At 40.5% G+C, this 18,387-nt stretch overlaps 1 protein-coding gene across 1 annotated transcript; it reads left to right on the top strand.

Annotated features, from left to right (window-relative positions):
* The first annotated feature begins 122 nt into the window (after positions 1-122).
* On the top strand, positions 123-18,276 carry ldlrb (low density lipoprotein receptor b). Its single transcript, XM_069167032.1, has 18 exons — positions 123-5,303; positions 10,713-10,838; positions 11,381-11,503; positions 11,898-12,275; positions 12,610-12,732; positions 12,893-13,015; positions 13,287-13,409; positions 13,546-13,674; positions 13,798-13,969; positions 14,231-14,458; positions 14,566-14,684; positions 14,791-14,930; positions 15,413-15,554; positions 15,648-15,800; positions 15,889-16,056; positions 16,723-16,797; positions 16,919-17,079; positions 17,194-18,276. The coding sequence occupies exons 1-18, from the start codon at positions 5,222-5,224 to the stop codon at positions 17,230-17,232; spliced, it is 2,604 nt and encodes an 867-aa protein (XP_069023133.1). The 5' UTR covers positions 123-5,221; the 3' UTR covers positions 17,233-18,276.
* The last annotated feature ends 111 nt before the right edge of the window (positions 18,277-18,387 follow it).

The raw sequence follows: 18,387 nt of genomic DNA on the forward strand, positions 1-18,387 counted from the left end.
ACTTTTTAAATAGTTTGAGTCAACCTGCTCAAGTGTGAAGCCTTTTTTTCTCATATGATAGGGAACTACATATCTTTGGGTTTTGAACTGCCAGTTGGACAAAACAAACATCATCATCTTGAACTCTGGGAAATAATTTTCACTGTTTTTCAAACAAAACAAGAACATAAAAAGTTCACATATTCATGAGACATGAAAATAATAGTTGCAGATGATGTTACATCAGATTAACAAGTGTGTATTGGTTCAATTCAAACTATCAGCTGGAATTAATGGATGAAGACTCCTGATATTAGTTTGGCTTGAAGCATTGTATGTTTTTAGAGGTTTTAGTCATCAGTAAGGAGAAACATCCCAATTGGAGACAATTTTAATCCTTTATTTACTAAACACTGTTGCGGCAGTGTTCACTTTACATTCAGCAGATTTGCTTTGAATCCTTTGGGAACAGTAGAAACCTTCCAAATGTAGGCCTCAAATAAACCCAAAACAGCTCAAAACTCCCTCTGCTTTTACAAACTAAACATTTTTCTGGGCTTCCTGAGATGAACCACCCATCGGGGAGCTCCACCGAGAACTACATACATTTGAAGGGGTTTTTTTTCCTCTGTTTGCATGCATATTCATGTTAAACAAAACATGAACCAACGGATCGAGGCAGAGGCAGACCAGCAGTTCCTGTGTTTTGTGACGTAAAATTTTCGTTTTTGTCAAGGGAGTTTGGTGGCTTTGAAGACAGCGATATAACAGCTTCAGTTCCCCCGTAAGAAAGGGCTGTCTGCGGGCAAGGTAAAGTGGCAAACAAGACACCATAGATTTAGCGTTATATAGTGCTGGGAAAGAGCACAGGAGGAACTATACCTAACTGTCATGAAGTAGGAGCTTAAAAAAAACACCCCAAATAGAGAAGAACTACAGTGGTTCTTAGTTTCTGCAGTATGGACACCAACAAAAGAGGGTACTTCCTTTAATACTTCTTTGAACTATTAAAAAGATCATCTGCGCTGGAAACGCCCATTCAAGGAGCAGTGTGTATGATTTAGTGGGGTCTAATGGTGAGGCTGCAGATGGCAAACAACTGAACACCCCTAGCCTCAGAGAAGCTAAGATGGAACTCCCTAAAGGCCCTCTCTAAAGCCAATGTTTAGTTTGTCCTTCCAGAGCTCCTCTAGAAATATGGAGATACAATATATAGAAGACAATCTGCTCCCTATGTAGATATGAAGGACTCATTCTATGGTAATGAAAACACAATGATTCTTAGTTTCAAGCGATTATAGACTAATAAAAACACAATAGTGATAATTATGTTCCATTTCTGCCAATAAATGCCCCTAAATCCTACACACTAGTCATTTAAGCTGTAAGAAGTAATGACCCTGTTTGACCACAGGGAGGAGGTCTTATACAAATAAATAACAAAAAGAGCAAACTTTTAAGATGTTATTTACTCAGTAAATGTGTCATTACACTGATGCTTCATTAAGTCTTCTTGGATCTTTTTTTTTTATATATATATAAAAGTTTTATAATTAAAAATAACGATATAATGGGAAACAATGAATTTTTCTGGCCGTTTAGTTGATTTGACCTTCTTCCTTCCTTGTTCAAAGCCTGCAACATAAACTCAGCACCACTTAGTAAACTCCTTGGTCTCACTTCTCAGTAAGGTCATACCAGGAAATTAAAACAGAAAGTCTTTATTCGAATGATAAACATCATTGCTATTTTATGTTGTAAGCAGGTCAACTGGATCAGAGGGAAATATGCTGAATTTACAGTGTATGTGTGCACGTGTGTGTGTGTGTGTGTGCATATGTGTGTGTAGAGGAAATAAGCTGGCACATGCTGAGATGTGTGAGTGTATGTAGTTTTAAACAGGAACTCGACAGTGAGTTGAGTGTTGGGAAGTCACAGTGCTTGCTTCATAGTAGGAGAGGGGGAGGGGAATGAACTTGAGTTTCCTGATTTCTAGGAAACCCCTTCAGCAACCCAAAACCAGCTGTTAACATCTGCCTGGGGAGGAGAGGCAGAGCAGCAGCTCTTCAACTCTCCAAAGCAGCACATTCAGCGATGTACAAACTAAAGCTTTTAGATTTCCTAAACTATATTTTAAAGGCTGTTACGTGGTATTTGAAAGAGGCAGAGATGACTTCAATGAAAAGTGTTTGGTCGACAATTTTATTTGCTTTTTAAAAAAATTTTTTTTATTCTGTTTAGTTTTGATGACGCACAGACTTTGTAGTACAAGTGTTAAAGACACAGGCCTGAAAACCCCACACAACACAGACATAAACACAGAGTCATGCGCTCATAAAAAGCTTGTGTTTGTGTACGTTTGTGTGTGTGGACTTCTGATTTGTTGGAGTGTACTGTATTATCACTGTCATCACATCGGTCCTTCGGGGATCGGGGATTGTATGTCCGCAAATGCGTATGCTTGTGGGCGCCAATCAAATTTGTTAGCCCTGAGACACTTTACATGATATTCACGAGTGAGTGCACACACTGGCTTCTGTGTGTGTTTTGCAAAGTCTCGTTCTCTGTTTAGTGAAGAGACGAGTGCTGATAAAAAGTCAAGCTGTGTGAGATCATTCTGGCCGGCCTTCGTACTTCTACATAGAGACAGACATAGATTTATATACGTTACTTTTTAGATATAAACAATTCATGTTTCCTCTGTTCTGTAGTTCACTCTGTTGAGCTGCTCCCATTAGGAATATTTTAAATATTATATATAGGAGGAACTAATCATTCAGTTGGGGGTCAGACCTCTTAATCGCTGCCATCATCTCTGAATTCTTCAACAACCGAAGTAGCAGTAATGTGGAATTATATTGAAGCTATATTGAAATGTTGAAAGTCTGATCAACAGACTGCCAATCAGTACTAGACCAATACATCTGGATAAGTTCTCACTGAGAGTTACAGTTCTCACTGAGAACTTATGGCTCACTGTCATTACTACCTGTGATACTCGAAATTGAGCAGAGCCATTGTTAATGTTCCGGGTAACACCTGTGAGATAGGGAACAGATATTTTTCCTCTGATGTTCCTCTTCAATGTATCTGATAATGTCTGATTTGCCAGTGTACTCAATAAATTGTTTACAGTGTAAATAAAAGAGGGCATAAGTTTGGTCTGGAAGCCACTACAGAGAAGAATTGAATGTTTCACGTGTGACTCACCGTCCTTTTCATGAGTCTGTAAAGTTGATGTGTTACTAACTCGTGAACATGTGGTGACCGATGTAGTTAGAAATGTACCGTTCATGCGTTCACATTCAAAAGACACTTTCCATGATCCTCTGTGTGGGTGTGTTAACAGTGCGTAGTGACAGTGGGTGTAGCAGAATATGTAATCCAGCTGCTATTTTGACATTCCAGGAATACCTCCCACAACTCATTCCCTGCCTCTACCAGGAGCCAACAGCCAAGGTCCTCCCCCCATCTCAACACACACACCCCTTTATAAACACTGATAGTTTCTCTGCCTGATTCACCTCATAGGTGGGCATGTATCCTGAACTGAAACTCTCTCCATTTCACACACGCTGATGACAAACTGATTAAAACCATTGATCCTTTCGGCACTGCGGCTTCCAGTCTGTGATGTCATCACTCTATATTTATTGCAATCCAAACTGAACTTTCCATGTGATTCAGTTGGATCGTTTTCATGCTGTATGAAAAAGGGCAATGTCGGAGAAAACTGTTTCTGTTTTTTGTGTCGCTGGACTGTCCATCCACCCTCACATACTGTAAATCTATATAAAGGGAAAGACGAGAAGACAGCGATGGAAAGAGCAATTTCTTTCTGTAAACATTACTTCCAGGGAACTCAAACCACAAACCATCTGGCGCATAATAGTTCCTGTGGATTGCAGGTTTTTTTCTGTTTTGTGATCCAACACCCATTTTGATTCACTATAATGGTGATATTTTATCTTGCAAATGGTCTTTTTGCATTTGGAAGTGGAGCAGTGACCCTAATCATTTACATTTGGATAGGTGTCTATTTTAAAACTCATGGCGCAAGCAGAGGCGGAGAATGTCTGACTGTTAAGTATCCACAGAATTCATGAAGAATAATCTTTCTCTTGTTGCATTGAAAATAACTTCTGACATTTTACCTGTAAGAATGAAGTGAGCTTTATCAAAATAATGTACAGTTTTGTGCTGTGTTTGGCTTCTTCTTTCTTTTTTGACAGCAATTTTTCTGATTACCTAAAAGCAGGGGAATCTTAATCCTGCACCCTGGCTACACTGTTGGCTGCAAATTTATAATCTATGTACTTTTTTTTTTTAAATGTAAAATGTATTTATTTAGTATTTACTAGTGTAGTCATTTTGCTGTTGCTTTACATTTTGGACTATAGATTTAATATGAACTGTAGATAGATAAAATAAAGTTAAATAAAGGAGGCTGGTGGTGCCAGAAGGGTAAAATAGTATAAAATAAAATGATTTGTGTCTTAAGCGAGCCATTTAGAATTTATATATTGTGTCTTTTTTCTGTGTAAATTTGAGCGCATGGGTTCTGGAAACCCAAAGAGGTTTAAACAAAACAAAACAGTGCGCACGTGAGTACCATCTCTGTGAGAAACAAAGCTGTAAGTATAACCTTTTTAAACACAAACGCTTGCTGGACTCCACATGTGGTTGTATACACACACCGGCTGTCTTTCTTCTGCCTTTTCTAGTGTATAATCACTCCAGCCTGTCTGGCTGTATGGTGTACCTGTTGTTTTATGGCATTTCATTTCTTTTGTGACATCGGTACACGACCTGATTTTAATATTAAACCTCTTATCATACATGCTCTTGTCTTCCAGAGTTTCCTCTTACTCTCTGTCATTCTACCTCGTGCGCACGCGCACACGCACACTGGGTTTGGGTGGATGGAGGGATGATGGAGCAACTAAGTGATGCAGCAACTCTGTGGCTCCTCCCCCCGGCGATGCTCACGTCCAAATTCAAACATCACACCACTGCTCTAGCACCGCCCTCCTGTCATAGAAAAATGGTCAGATGTGACTCGAACCCCATAATACTTTGCTGCACTCGTCTTTTGCGCACCGCCGCGGTTTGACTTCGCTCTCTGCCTCGTCCGTCTGATACGTACAGACCCTGCAGTGAACTTGGCTCTCCCTTCCATACCTGCTCTCACAGCTGACTTTTCTGTAGCTGTCAAAAAGGTTGCCGATAACAAGGAGAGGACATGTTTGGGATGCGGAGGGGACTCACCGGACTGTCCATATGTTTGTGTCTGCTGATGCTGATTCATTGCTTGGCTCAAGCAGGTAAGACCTTTTATTTCCTGTCTCTAATGTTTTGAGATATGCAAGGCTGATGTATTTATATTTATATATTTATATGTAATTGTGCGTGTAAATGTAAAGCCTTTTCCGTGTGTAAGTGTTTATGCCTGGTAATTTGTGTTTTCTGGATATTTACATGTGACTTACTTAACTCGTATCTATTATTTATTGAACTCTTATCTATGATAATGACTTTACTTGCTTTCAATATCACTTCAAATTCTCTTGAACATGTTCAACGGCTTCTAAAAGGAAATGAAGTAGCCTAATATTGGTAGTTTTATTCGTGTGGTTTACTTTGTCTTCATATGTGAATGGAATTTACGCACCGTGCTCTGATTGGCTCCTTTTACTGTAAACTGCAGGGGAACAGCCAAATACGTTCATCGACTTGCCGGCCGGTTTCGAATTTCAGATGGGCGGGACTAATGAGTCAACAGGCGGTTTTACACGACTTGGGCTGTGTTCGAAATGTCCACTCGTTCCCTACTCCCTACCCCCTACCCCCTACTTATGGGACTTGTATGTAGGGCACTATATAGTGAGCGAGGTGACCAACTGGAAAAAAATAATTTAATGGGTTAATTACGTCATTACGGTCGCACAATTAAAACGGACCCGATCGACCTCAGCTGGTGGAAACTCCCATTAGATAATAACTCAATAACAGCATGAGTTCCTGTGATAAATACATATTATAATGACTATTTCCCCATATTAAATAATACTAAGTACTGCGCTGTTCTGCTTCAGTACATTCTTGGCCTACAAATTGTAGATTTGTCTCGTGCCTGCTATCATATTTATACTCTACTCCATCGGAAATATCTTCGTTTTAATATTAACGTTTAAATAAAAAAAATTTTTTAAAAAGCTTCGACTGCTGGGTGGAAACACTAGCCAATATCAATCTTTGTTCTCACAATCATTCAAATACTTCTGATCAGGAGTAGCAGAATCAGAAGACGGATGTTGCTCATGTTATAGCAGCAGGACGTGGTCACATTGTAAATGAGAAGATAAGATGATGCCAGGCTTCTACATCTATTTTTAACATCCATAAATAGGCATAATACCGCCTTCATAATTTATCAGTGTGAACAATTAACTCACCGTCTCAGACGACACTGCCTCCTGGGGCAACTTAGACATGACTCAGTTCTCACATCATATACAACAAACTATTACAACCAGTAGACGATTTAAGCAGGCAAAATGTTCCAATCAATACGATGCGAGTTATAAATATGTTATTGATTTGTCAGAGCTGTGGTCGGGGGGGCACAAAGCAGTCGGATAAAGGATACATCCTGTATTAACAAGCAACAGGTGGACTGAAAAACAACTAATTAGGCCGCCAGGATCATTAGCAGTGTTGACACACGGCGGTTTAGTCGAGCGATAACATGTTAATTACAAAGTCACAACTTATTACACAGCTAAGAAACCGTTAAACAAACAGATCCGACATATCAACGAAAGTTCGAGAGAAGACTGATTTACACAAGTACATAAGCTCACGTTGCTCTCTACACCTGTCGGCCTTCCAGTGTTTCCTTCGGCGCAGTGCATGATGGGATACAGGGCTCGGGTTAGTGACCATCGGATGTACACCACTTTTCATGATGCATTGTGGGATACTTTAAGTGCCCTATGCAGTGAACGGAATTTACAGTTGAGATTTCGAACAGCACTACAAAATGCCTGACGCCTATGTAGTGGACTATATAGGGAACGAGTGCACATTCCGAACACAGCCAAGGTGGGGGGGAAGAGCCTGGAGGCTTCTTTCTGGCCTGCTGCAAGCCAGAAGAAACCAGAGGCTGGAAGGTCTGCATTTCTCTTGAAGCTTATCAAAACTTGATAGGCCTGTGTGTCTCCTCCCCTTGTCAACTGTCCTCCGGACACAGAATCACCACACACCGAGTCTGCCATGATGAAAAACACTTGTCAGAGCTTTTACTTGGCGTATATGGAGTGAGTGAACCAATGAGTGAATTAATATTTGAAGCATCCTGTTTAATCCAAAGGTCTCTAACCCTAGCTCAAGTCAATACAAGATATATTACACATTTTACAGTTAAGTATAAAATGAAGATTAGATACCGAATCAAATCTTTTTTTTAAATCTCTGAATTGAAAAGTGCTTTGCAGGAAAAAGAAAATAACAAAGGTTATAAAAAGAGACATCGAGAGCAATAAATAACACAGTATCAGAATTATTTACAACCCAGAAAATACAAAGTAAAGGAGAAGAGAAAGCTAAAGAAAGTAAATGGATTTTCAGCGATATCAAATTCCCTATTATAAAGCATATCATCCAAATTAAGAAATGGTAACAGATAGAGATAAAGTATCTGTCTCGCAGATTAAAATTTAATGCTGTTCTATTTTATTGAAAAAGGAATCATGGTAAAATTAATCAATTTAAAACCCTATTTAATTTTAGTCCCACATAATCAGCAGACAAAAGGCAAAGGGCTCCATCCATGATAATGACAATGTGCCATTATTATCACAAAGAAAATACAATTAGTGAAGGGGTGAACCTGCTGCCCTTTAAAGCCAACAATGTGCGGCCTTTTGCCAACTGGTCTAGTAATGCAACGAGCTCCACTCTCTTCCAAGAGCTTTTCAGATTGCAATTTGAGTTTATTTTCCAGTTCGTTGTGCTCATTTCTAGTGATCAGATCTGCTTGTGTGTGTTTGTGTGTGTGTTCTTTCTTTCTCTTTGTTTAAACATCTGGCTCTGTTTTGTTAAATGCTTTCACCTTGTGTTTAGCATATCAATGAAATGAGGCGTACAGTAAAGAGGAGTGAAAAAAGTTTTTGTTTCCCACGAGAGATAAACTTTTCCTTGCGGTGACTCTCAAAGAGTAAGTCCAGTGAACTCGTGTCGATAAAGTACAGCTCGATTACTTAATCATTACAAACCCCCTTCCAAAGCATCAGTGAGCAGTTGTTCTGTTGGTGCTCATGATCATCATCCGTCCTGGTTATTTATTAACTGCTGGGTGTGGGTTTGAATAAATAAACGCACCCACTTGTGATGTATTTTTGGTGTGTGTGTGTGTGTGTGTGTGTGTGTGTGTGTGTGTGTGTGTGTGTGTGTGTGTGTGTGTGTGTGTGTGTGTGCATGCCCCAATGCATGTGCCATAAAAAGACAGGAGTGCATTGTTGGACAGCAAAGTCGCGTGTGGTCACAAAGGAGGATTGTTGTCAGGCAGCGTTGTGACGACTCGCCTAACCCCTCAAACGTTTATGCCAGTTTCCGCTGTCAAACAAGTCTCCTTTGTAAAGCATTGGGAACTGAATCGTAGCAGTCTGGTTTGTGTGTGAGGCCGTGGCCTTACATGGTAGTGTTATAACACCGATATCTGCTGGTTGTCAGGTTCGCTCTGTGGGTAAATGCAGTATCTGAAGTTCAAATTCAACTCTGTTGGTGTCACTGTCAGTGTTTTTTGTTTAGTTTAGTTTCCTGTTGGCCTTACAGTTTTTGATATGAAAACACATGTTGTGGTTTACCGGTTCAACTCCCAGAGCAGCGACGGGGATGAAAATGTGCTTAATGACACATTTAAAGTGCAAACTTGGATGATGAGTAGTTTGGTTATGCTTATTTTCAATGCAAATTTAAAGGAGATCTTGAATTAAAAAAATCTTGGATTTCTTAATACTAATTACTAAAAAGGCTCAGGACAAAACAGTCACCCTGCAAGCAAAAGGTGCACTTTCCTCCTCAGCTAGGATTTACTGTAAAGAGTTAAAGGAAACCTCATTTTACCAAACAGTCTGCTTGGGAGCCCCATGACCCGTATGTGGAAATGTCAGGGAAGCTTAGCAGTGGAAAATGAAAACACAGGCTTGTGTAGTTTACAGTTTCCTCAGAGACGAGGTCAGGAGTTTGAGGGTCAGGAAGTGCCAGCGTTTTTGTCTGAGTGTAATAATTGGGGGATTCCTAAAAAGGGAACGTGGGCGAGAGTTCTTTTCAGTTTTGTTGTAAATGTATCACTGCATATCTTTGGGAACAGCTGGCTGCTCGCCGGGCCTCCCCGCCATATGTGTTACCGTTTGTGTGTGTTCATGGTTTCTGTGAAAGTGTAATTGGGAGAGGTACACAGGAAAGAGGAACCCAGACTCAACTTAACGGTCCCAATAATTACAAAAGAGGTAAAACTGCCCAGTGTTGAGAAAGCATCCCCTCCCTTTTGTATAGACTTCTGAAACTCATCACTCCAGTGTTATCAGTCAGACCTGTCCTGTGTGTTTTTTTAAGTGTCATCACTCACTGTCACTCTGAAGTTGACAGACTTCCTTGTGTTTCGAGTTTCCGGCTGTCTGTGGGTCTCTGTGGTGATGTTGTTATGAGCAATGCCACTCTGAGACCAATCAGCGGCTAGTGGTGTGATTGTTCGACTCCTCCCATGCTATTGTCTTAAAGGGATAGTCTGACAATGTCCCCAGCCTCCAGGTCACAGGAGCAGTGCAAGAAGGGATGGAGGATGACAAGACTAATTCAGGAGTGTGAACAGCTTCTGTTAGTTTATGCTTTGATCGGTGGGCTCACTGAGGTGTGATCGTCTAGGGGCAAGACCTCTGGGCCCGAAATAAACCACAGTCAGTGGTTGTACAACTTCCAAGTTTTAAATCTCAACCATGACAAAAGTCCCGTTCCTTGCCTGAAACGTGTTCAACAAGTGAGTAACAGAGGTGTTAGTTACATTATTAGTTGCTACCCCTGAATGTACACCTGTGAAGTGGCAGTTGAAACCTTTAAAGTGCACAAACCAGGTTATTACCTGGTAACGCCACTCATCAGTTCGCTGATGAGAGGAGTTTTCTGAGGTTGCGTCATCACATAAAATAAACGTTTTTATTTATCAAAATGTTTTTAAAGAAAAATTATTCCCCAACATTCTCCACTGTATGTATTTTTTTTTTTTTAATATGACTTGCATGTGTGTCATGAGAGAATACAGAAATATAAGACAGCCTCTGTCCGAATACTTTACATAACAGTCTAATTACATCATATCTTGCTGTAACGAGTCACAGAACCACACAGAGTCGTTAAGTTATTTTGGTAATCTCCTCTGAGTTGAGTAACAAGTGAAAGGTGTGGTTTTCACACTGTCAGTTATCTGAACTTCAGTGGCTTTGTAATTGATTGTAATTTTTGTCCTCTGTGTAGTTTTCAGTCAAACATTAACTGAACAAAGATATATTTTTGGGGGGCGTTTGTGTTGACACGAGCTCACTTTTCTACACAATCAGCGAGGAGTAAACTGAGCTGTAAATGCTGATAATGTCAGAGCTTGTGATGTTGAATGTAAATGAGTGTGTTAGTTTGTCCTCATGTCACGCAAAGTCTGTAATTTCTATTATTCACAGATGCAGCCTTCACGTGCAGCTCTGATCAGTTTAAGTGTGGAAATGGGAGGTGCATCACCCGCAGGTGGATCTGTGATGGAGCCGACGATTGTGGTGATAAAACTGATGAACTGCCTGCCACCTGCGGTATGTTACTTCATCACTGAGAACCATGGTTTTTAATCCTACCTGAAAATGAAAATGAAATACATTTGAGCAGAGCTGCTGCCAGTGCTTCAAATAGAAAAGAAAAAGAGTCCCAGTACTCCCCTTTTTACATGTTGGCATATGCAGGCAGTAAAAGCAAAGTATTATATTTTTAATTTCTACAGCGAATAAAAGAGTGAAGGAGATTTTATGGATGTTCAGAATATATATATTTAATCAATCATGAGGACAACTATTTCAAGTATTAGAGGAACAAGGCAGATCATGACTATTTTGAACCGGTCACAAGAAGTTGCTGCATTTGGCTGAACAAAGTTTACATGATCTGTTTCTGCACATGAACTCAGACAAACATGAAACGATTAGGTTGTATTGTCTGACTGAATAACTTAACTGTACTTAAATTAGCCTCGCTGCTCTGCATTTAGCACCAGTTGGATAGGATTCGATTTGCTTCGACTGTGCTGTGCACATCTCTGTTAATACATGAAATCAGTCATACTTCCGGTTTCTCTCCTCAGCGGCCAAAACCTGTCTGGAGACAGAGTACAACTGTGGTGCTCCCATGAACCAATGTATACCCAAAACCTGGCACTGTGACGGCAAAGCTGAATGTAACAACGGGGCCGACGAGAAAAACTGCAGTAAGTATCTTGGAGTTTATTGGCGCTATTAATCAAAACAAACACTTAAACATCACAAACAGTAATTACTGAAAGACTGTAAGAATCCGGCAAGACAAGAAAAGTTAAGATTTTATCAACTTTATTGATCTCAGACGTACAAGAATGGACACATGGACAAGTAACCTAATAAAGAAAATATATATATATATATGCTACTACTACTAAACGATGTGGATATGTTGATGTTTACTTGTATTCATAATTCGGACACCTTTTTTATATATGCAAATATGGTATTTATAAACAAAACAAATATGATGAAAACAAAATCTCAACTTCCCTGCTGTATTGCTGTCCATTTCTAGCTTTATCGTCCCATTAACTCCTCTCTCTGTCTCTTGTCTCACCACAGCGGCAAAACAGTGCAAAGATAACGAGTTTCAATGCGCCAACGGCCAGTGTATATCCACCAGCTATATTTGCGACACCGACAACGACTGTTCCGATGGCTCAGATGAGGTGTCTTGTTCCAAACCCACCTGTAACTCACGGTCCTTCCAGTGCAACAACTCTGTGTGTGTGCCAGCCCTGTGGCGCTGCGATGGAGACCAGGACTGCCTCGACGGGTCTGATGAGTGGCCGGAGAACTGTGTGGGAAGTGAGCCAAAGGCGAAGCCGGCGCCCTGCGCCGTTCATGAGTTCCAGTGTGCAAATGGAAAGTGTATCCACAGCAGCTGGCGGTGTGATGGAGGTGTAGACTGTGACGATCGATCGGACGAGGTCAACTGCAGTGAGTCGACCTTCTTAGAGTGTTATCTATTTCTAGTTTCCATTTTCTCCTCTTTAAACCCTTTTTCCTCTGATAAATAATATCTGACTACTATAAAGTGCAAATTACTTTCATAGAAAACAGAGCATTACAGCCTTAAATCTTGAGCACACAACATTTCCTTTTACCATCCAGGGCCACCTGCGCATTGTCTCTATCATCAAATCTGACGCATGATCCACAATAAATCATGTCAGCGATGATTTTCTCTTCCTTCTGTCGTCTTATTCGCTTTCCCATTTCTGTCACTTCTCCCTCTCTGTCTCATTTTCATCCATTGATCTTCTTTTTCTAGGTCGCCCTACTTGCCGCCCAGATGAGTTCCAGTGTAATGACGGCACCTGCATCCATGGCAGGCTCCAGTGTGACAAAGAACACAACTGCAGGGACCTCAGTGATGAGATCGGCTGCCACATAGGTGACTCTTACAAAGATTCAATCTAGTTTCACCCACACACTAATGCAGAGGCTAATACTTTCTCCCTTGAGGCACATGGAAAAGTCCTAAGGTCTTAGCACAACAGTATAATTTGATTTGATTACAGTCCAATTCATAATCTCCCTGTTCTTTTCCACAGAAAATGTATGTGAAGGCCCAACAAAGTTCAAGTGTCGCAGCGGAGAGTGCATCAGCATGGACAAAGTGTGCAACAAGCAGAAAGACTGCAGGGACTGGTCTGATGAACCTGTAAAAGAGTGTGGTGAGTGAAGTCCTATTTAACATCTTGAACACCTTTATGGCGGCTATCCGGGAATCTTTGACACTTTTTGAAAAGGATGTGCAGCGGAAGCTCAGCTGGATTGCTGCTTGGAGAAAAAGAAAACGTAAAACCGCATCACAGCCTGGAAAATATGATTAGAATAGCAAGCCAAGCAACTTCAGCTAGCTGGCCTAGATAGTTTGTGGTTTCTATAAGTGAACTGGTTGTCATGAGTACTATTCAAAAGCTCGGTGCCTCTTCGTCTCCACAGACAACGATGAGTGTTTGACAGGATCTAGCGGCTGCTCCCATTACTGCAACAATCTGAAGGTTGGGTACAACTGCTCCTGCCCTGCAGGATACAGGCTGAAGATGGACAATAAAACCTGTGAAGGTGAGAGGAAGGAGTCTAACATTTGAAAATAAGTATATTTTAGGGAAAGCCTAATATTAGAAACTACACTTTTTAAGAATTGTTCCAAATTCTCACTCTGAATTTTCCCCTTAACCTTCCATCCGCCCGTCTGCAGACGTTGATGAATGTGCTGAGCCGGACACTTGCAGTCAGATCTGTATCAACCTGCCTGGCAGCTACAAGTGTGATTGTGAGAAGGGCTATGACATTGACCATGTGAGCAAAACGTGCAAGGCTGAATCAGGTAATGTTTGAAAAAAAAGTCTGTCCCAAATCCTCAAAGAACATTTGCAGACTACATGACCTCTTTAGATTTGTAGTCCTGTTTAAAAACCAAGACTGAATTGTCCTCTGCTGTCCCCTCCAGGTACAGTGCCCACCCTGTATTTCACCAACAGACACGAGGTGAGGAAGATGACAGTGGACCGCAGAGACTATGTCCCTCTGATCCAACAGTTGAAAAATGTGGTGGCTCTGGACATGGATATGCCAAACAAGATGATTTTCTGGTCTGACCTGTCTTTGAAGAAAATCTTCAGGTAAGAAATAGTAAAAGAAAAATGTCACTGATGCTTGTCTTTGTCGTGGTCGAGCATGTTTTAGTAGAGTGGAGTCCTTTTGTTCAAATAAAATCCAGAGAACCTGTGTCTGTAACTCTGTACTTTACTTCATTTTGACTGCATGCCAGTGAAGACAAAAAAAACATCTCTCCAGTGTGAGTGAGAAACTGTGATGCAGGGTAGGTTGCATATAAAGTTGCATCAGTCTCTAAAATGAAACTCTCCACTCCTTCCCGACAGCTCCAAGATCGACGTGGCCGGTAACTCCTTAAACCACAGTGTTGTGATTGGCAGCGGGATTGAGGCCCCAGAGGGCATTGCGGTGGACTGGATCCATGGCAACATCTACTGGACTGACAGCGTTTTGAAGACTATCTCCGTGGCAACAACAGATGGTAAGAAGAGGAAGACCCTCATCACAGACCGCCTGCAGAAGCCAAGAGCCATCACAGTTGACCCAGTAAATAAGTAAGCAAAAGCTCAAGCAGATATCGCAAATCTAAAATTACGGAAACACTGAAGCTTTTTCTTTGTAGTCTTCAGTCTTTTTAATTTGTTTTCTGTGTCCTCTATAGCTTCATGTACTGGACAGACTGGGGTGAGGAGGCAAAGATTGAGAAGAGTGGGCTGAATGGAGCAGACCGCGTTGCCTTGGTAACCGACAATATTGTTTGGCCCAATGGCATCACCCTCGGTAAGCAGAACTTCATAAATGTATTTAAAATAAATTAGTAATTTCCATTCACTGTATAATAAACATACAGCCATAATAATCCATCTTTGTGTGCTTCATGTGACAGACATGGTCAACCAGCGTTTGTACTGGGTGGACTCCAAGATGCACACTCTCTCCAGCATTGATGTGAACGGAGGGTCCCGACGCAATCTCATTTTTAGCGAAGAAAAACTCTCCCACCCCCTCTCATTGACTGTCTTTGAGGTTAGTCATGAAGTCATTGTATTCTTAGATTAAAATGAAGACCCTGAAGGAGAAAGAAGTTGGGGTCAAGTCATCATTCGATGGTTGTTATTTGATAAAAGGGTCGCTTAAAATGAATGATTTCAATCAGAAACATGAACAGAATCTTAATCGGAAAAGGAATACAATTTAAAAAGAAATGTACTCCTCCCTGATTCTGTTGTGCAATTTTAAAACGCCAACCATATACATTATGACTGTATTTCAAACTAGTCAGTCCGTCTGTAATCCAGTTTGTTAGTGGTTATCTGGATGAAATTGTTTAAAGCATAAAGCCAGAGCTCTGACGGCTGAATGTGCAATTAATTTCTCATTAATTTGGATCAGTGGTGCTAATTCGTAATCAGACTCCGCTATTAATCATGATTTATTTTTTGGAAACTGTTGAAAATAATGACAGAAATAATTAAGTACTGCATTTTTTTTTATTTTTTTTTAAACAGGAGAAAGTATTTTGGACAGACATGAACAACAACGCTCTTTTTAGTGCCAACCGCCTGACAGGAAAGGACATCACCGAGCTGGCGATGGACCTGGACCAGCCAGAGGGCATTGTGCTGTTCCACAATCTGAAGCAGCCAATCGGTAAAGCAACATGTCCCTGTTGGAGAGCTATTATAAAACCTTTTTAAGCAGTTTCACTTTTTCTAATGCTTTCTCCAATCACTTTGTTTTTAGGTATAAACTGGTGCAGAGAGACAAACAGTATAAATGGAGGTTGTGAGTTTCTGTGCCTCCCTGCTCCTCTAATCAACAAGCAGTCTCCGAAATACACCTGCGCCTGTCCTGACAACATGACCATGGGACCTGACATGAGGAAATGTGTTCCGGGTAAATGTCCCCTGCACATATCATTAAAAAAGAAAAATAGACTTAAACATTCAGTACTGACAGTAACCCTTATATTTTTATTTCCCAGGAGGTCCAAGTGCCACTCCGGCCAAAAACAAAACAGTTCCACTGCTCCCTCCCAGGCAGCCTGTCTCCTCTACTACAACACCTGCGACTACAACTACCAAAAAAACAACAACTATCTCGACTGCACAGACCACACAGACCACAGAAAAGCCTGCCGCCTCTGCTCAAGGTACAGGAAGGGGTTTTTGATTTTGGGTCTTAGGATCTTGGGAACATAGGACCATTAAGAAATAGGACCATAGGAACACAAAACTTGGGAACATAGGACCATTAAGACAAAGGACCTTGGGAACTTAGGACCTCGAGGAAATAAGACCATTAAAACAAAGGACTTTGGAAACATAGGACTTTGTGAACTTACTGAAACGATAAATTGAGATTTTCACTGTACATCACCCCTTATCTAAAATTTTAAGAAATATGTCAACATTTTGGGACCTAGGCCTATTTAAATTCTTGCCACAAGAAGATGAGTACATATTAAGTTATAGCCAGCAGCCAATCAGCTTAGTTTAGAATAAAAGTAAAAACAGAAGACTCTTTGAGTTAAAGTAATAAAATCCAGCTATGAGCACCTCTTAATGCCAGTTCTTATCTCATTTGTTAAATCCTTACACAAACCGAGGAGTAAAAATGACAGCATGTGGTTTTGCAGAAAGTTAACCAGGTGGGATTGTTTCTTGGCCAGGCGCATGCGACTTAATCCACTGGTTGCTCAGCTGAGCTGTAGCTTCATACAGTATTTGCCATACAAACAAGAGTGGTATTGTTTTGATCTTCTCATCTGACTTTAAGGAATTATATAAAGAAACATTGTATTGTCTGTTTTTTTTAGGTAACAGACTGGCAGCCATGCCTGAAGAAGCTCCTTCGTCCCACCCTATTGCTCTCTACATTGTGTTGCCAATAAGTAAGTCCCATATTTCAGCTCCTTGTGGCGCTCTCTCTTAGACACAATCATATTGTAAATGGCTGTTTTATCTTCTCTGCTGATTTCACCAAATGGCTTTCAACCCTCACTTGCTCTGCAGTGATCATGTCCCTGCTGGTGTTTGGAGCAGTGTTGCTATGGAGACACTGGCGTCTGAAGAACACCAACACCATCCACTTTGACAATCCAGTGTACCAGAAAACCACTGAGGATGAGGTACACATCTGCAGGAACAACTCTGACGGCTATGTTTATCCTCAGGTATCGTCACTCTCAGCATCACTTTTCTATCAGTAAATATTTTGTCTAAAAAGTGATGGCAAGCCTGTATTTTTACGACTTTGCCTATTCATTGTTTGTTTTTGTTTTTTGCAGAGGCAAATGCTGAGCATGGAGGACATGGATATCGCATGACCTCGGGATGAAGTAAATACTAGCTTTATTTGAAGGGAATTTTTTCCTGATGGAAACATGAAGTAATGGCCATTTTTTTTCTACTGCTGCTCAACAACCTCTTCCCTCCCCCCCAGTGACCTCATTTTGTGGCTTATGTTTGTGACCTCAGCACTGTGCCGTCCAAGTCTGCAAAGAAAACTGAAAATAAATCTTTGAAACATTATGAGGGCAAATGAGAGCAGAAAGAAGCCCTTTAGTCAGACCACAAAACTGTCTCAAAATGAAGGACTTTCAGAAGACGATGTTCTGACGATGACTCTTTTGATGCTGTCTGAAAACTGTATATTTAAACATCTGTGCTTAAGATGCAAATATTTACTTAGTTTGCGACCAACACATCACCTTAGGGTGACACAAGTCTTTGTTCTGCAAGTTAAACTTGAAAAACCTGACCTATACTGTCTTAACATTCATGTGTGCCTTCCAGCCACACTCTGGTAGTTTAGTGAAGTTCATTGAATGTGCATACAGTAAATGCCTTATTGATCCCCATACTTTCCACTCAGGCAGTGATGGCATTCATTACATCTTATAGTGGCCTTCACTCATCCTAAATACATTTAATTAGCTCCCACATCAGAGGCATTTATCCTCACTGTCATCCATTATATTCCGACTCATGAGTGAGTCACATTTAAATCAGAGCTTTTGTGTTATTAACGTTTTCCTTTTGTGTCCAGTTTGAGTCACAGATGGTTTACATTGTAAAAGAAAAAGCTGCTTTGAAGTCAACCAAAATGAGGAAAATGTTCTTTTTTAAATGAATATAATTTAGTAAGAAGTGATTTGAGTTGATTATTTTTAACAATGCTGTAAATAGTTTCTGTAAATATTTTGTAAAATACTCTTAAATTCAGCCTTGTGCTGCCTTGTTACATCTGAATTTGAATCAAGAAATATTGTAAATATGTGATAGATTCTTTTATTTATTTATAGCAATATATGACAGAAGGTTTTTGATGGTTGTCAACTGGTTGTAAATAAAGTGCCCACTGTAACGTATATTAGCACCAAACACAGAGAGGTGTTCTGTTCTAGCAAAGTCAGTCTTACTTTCACATTGTGCAGCTGTTATTTAACTACGTCAATCAAATCTTTGGACACCTGTTCAGT

Source organism: Embiotoca jacksoni, unplaced genomic scaffold (assembly GCF_022577435.1).
Source record: "Embiotoca jacksoni isolate LCO1_2020_lvr unplaced genomic scaffold, fEmbJac1.0.p SCAF_4, whole genome shotgun sequence".
NCBI lineage: Eukaryota > Metazoa > Chordata > Actinopteri > Embiotocidae > Embiotoca > Embiotoca jacksoni.

What these genes read in the sequence shown, in the direction of transcription:
- ldlrb (XM_069167032.1), top strand. Translation starts at nt 5,222, where the DNA reads ATGTTTGGGATGCGGAGGGGACTCACCGGACTGTCCATATGTTTGTGT. An exon ending in AACGTGCAAGGCTGAATCAG is followed by an intron (nt 13,675 to 13,797) that starts GTAATGTTTGAA and finishes TGTCCCCTCCAG; the next exon opens with GTACAGTGCCCACCCTGTAT. An exon ending in TCTTTGAAGAAAATCTTCAG is followed by an intron (nt 13,970 to 14,230) that starts GTAAGAAATAGT and finishes CCTTCCCGACAG; the next exon opens with CTCCAAGATCGACGTGGCCG.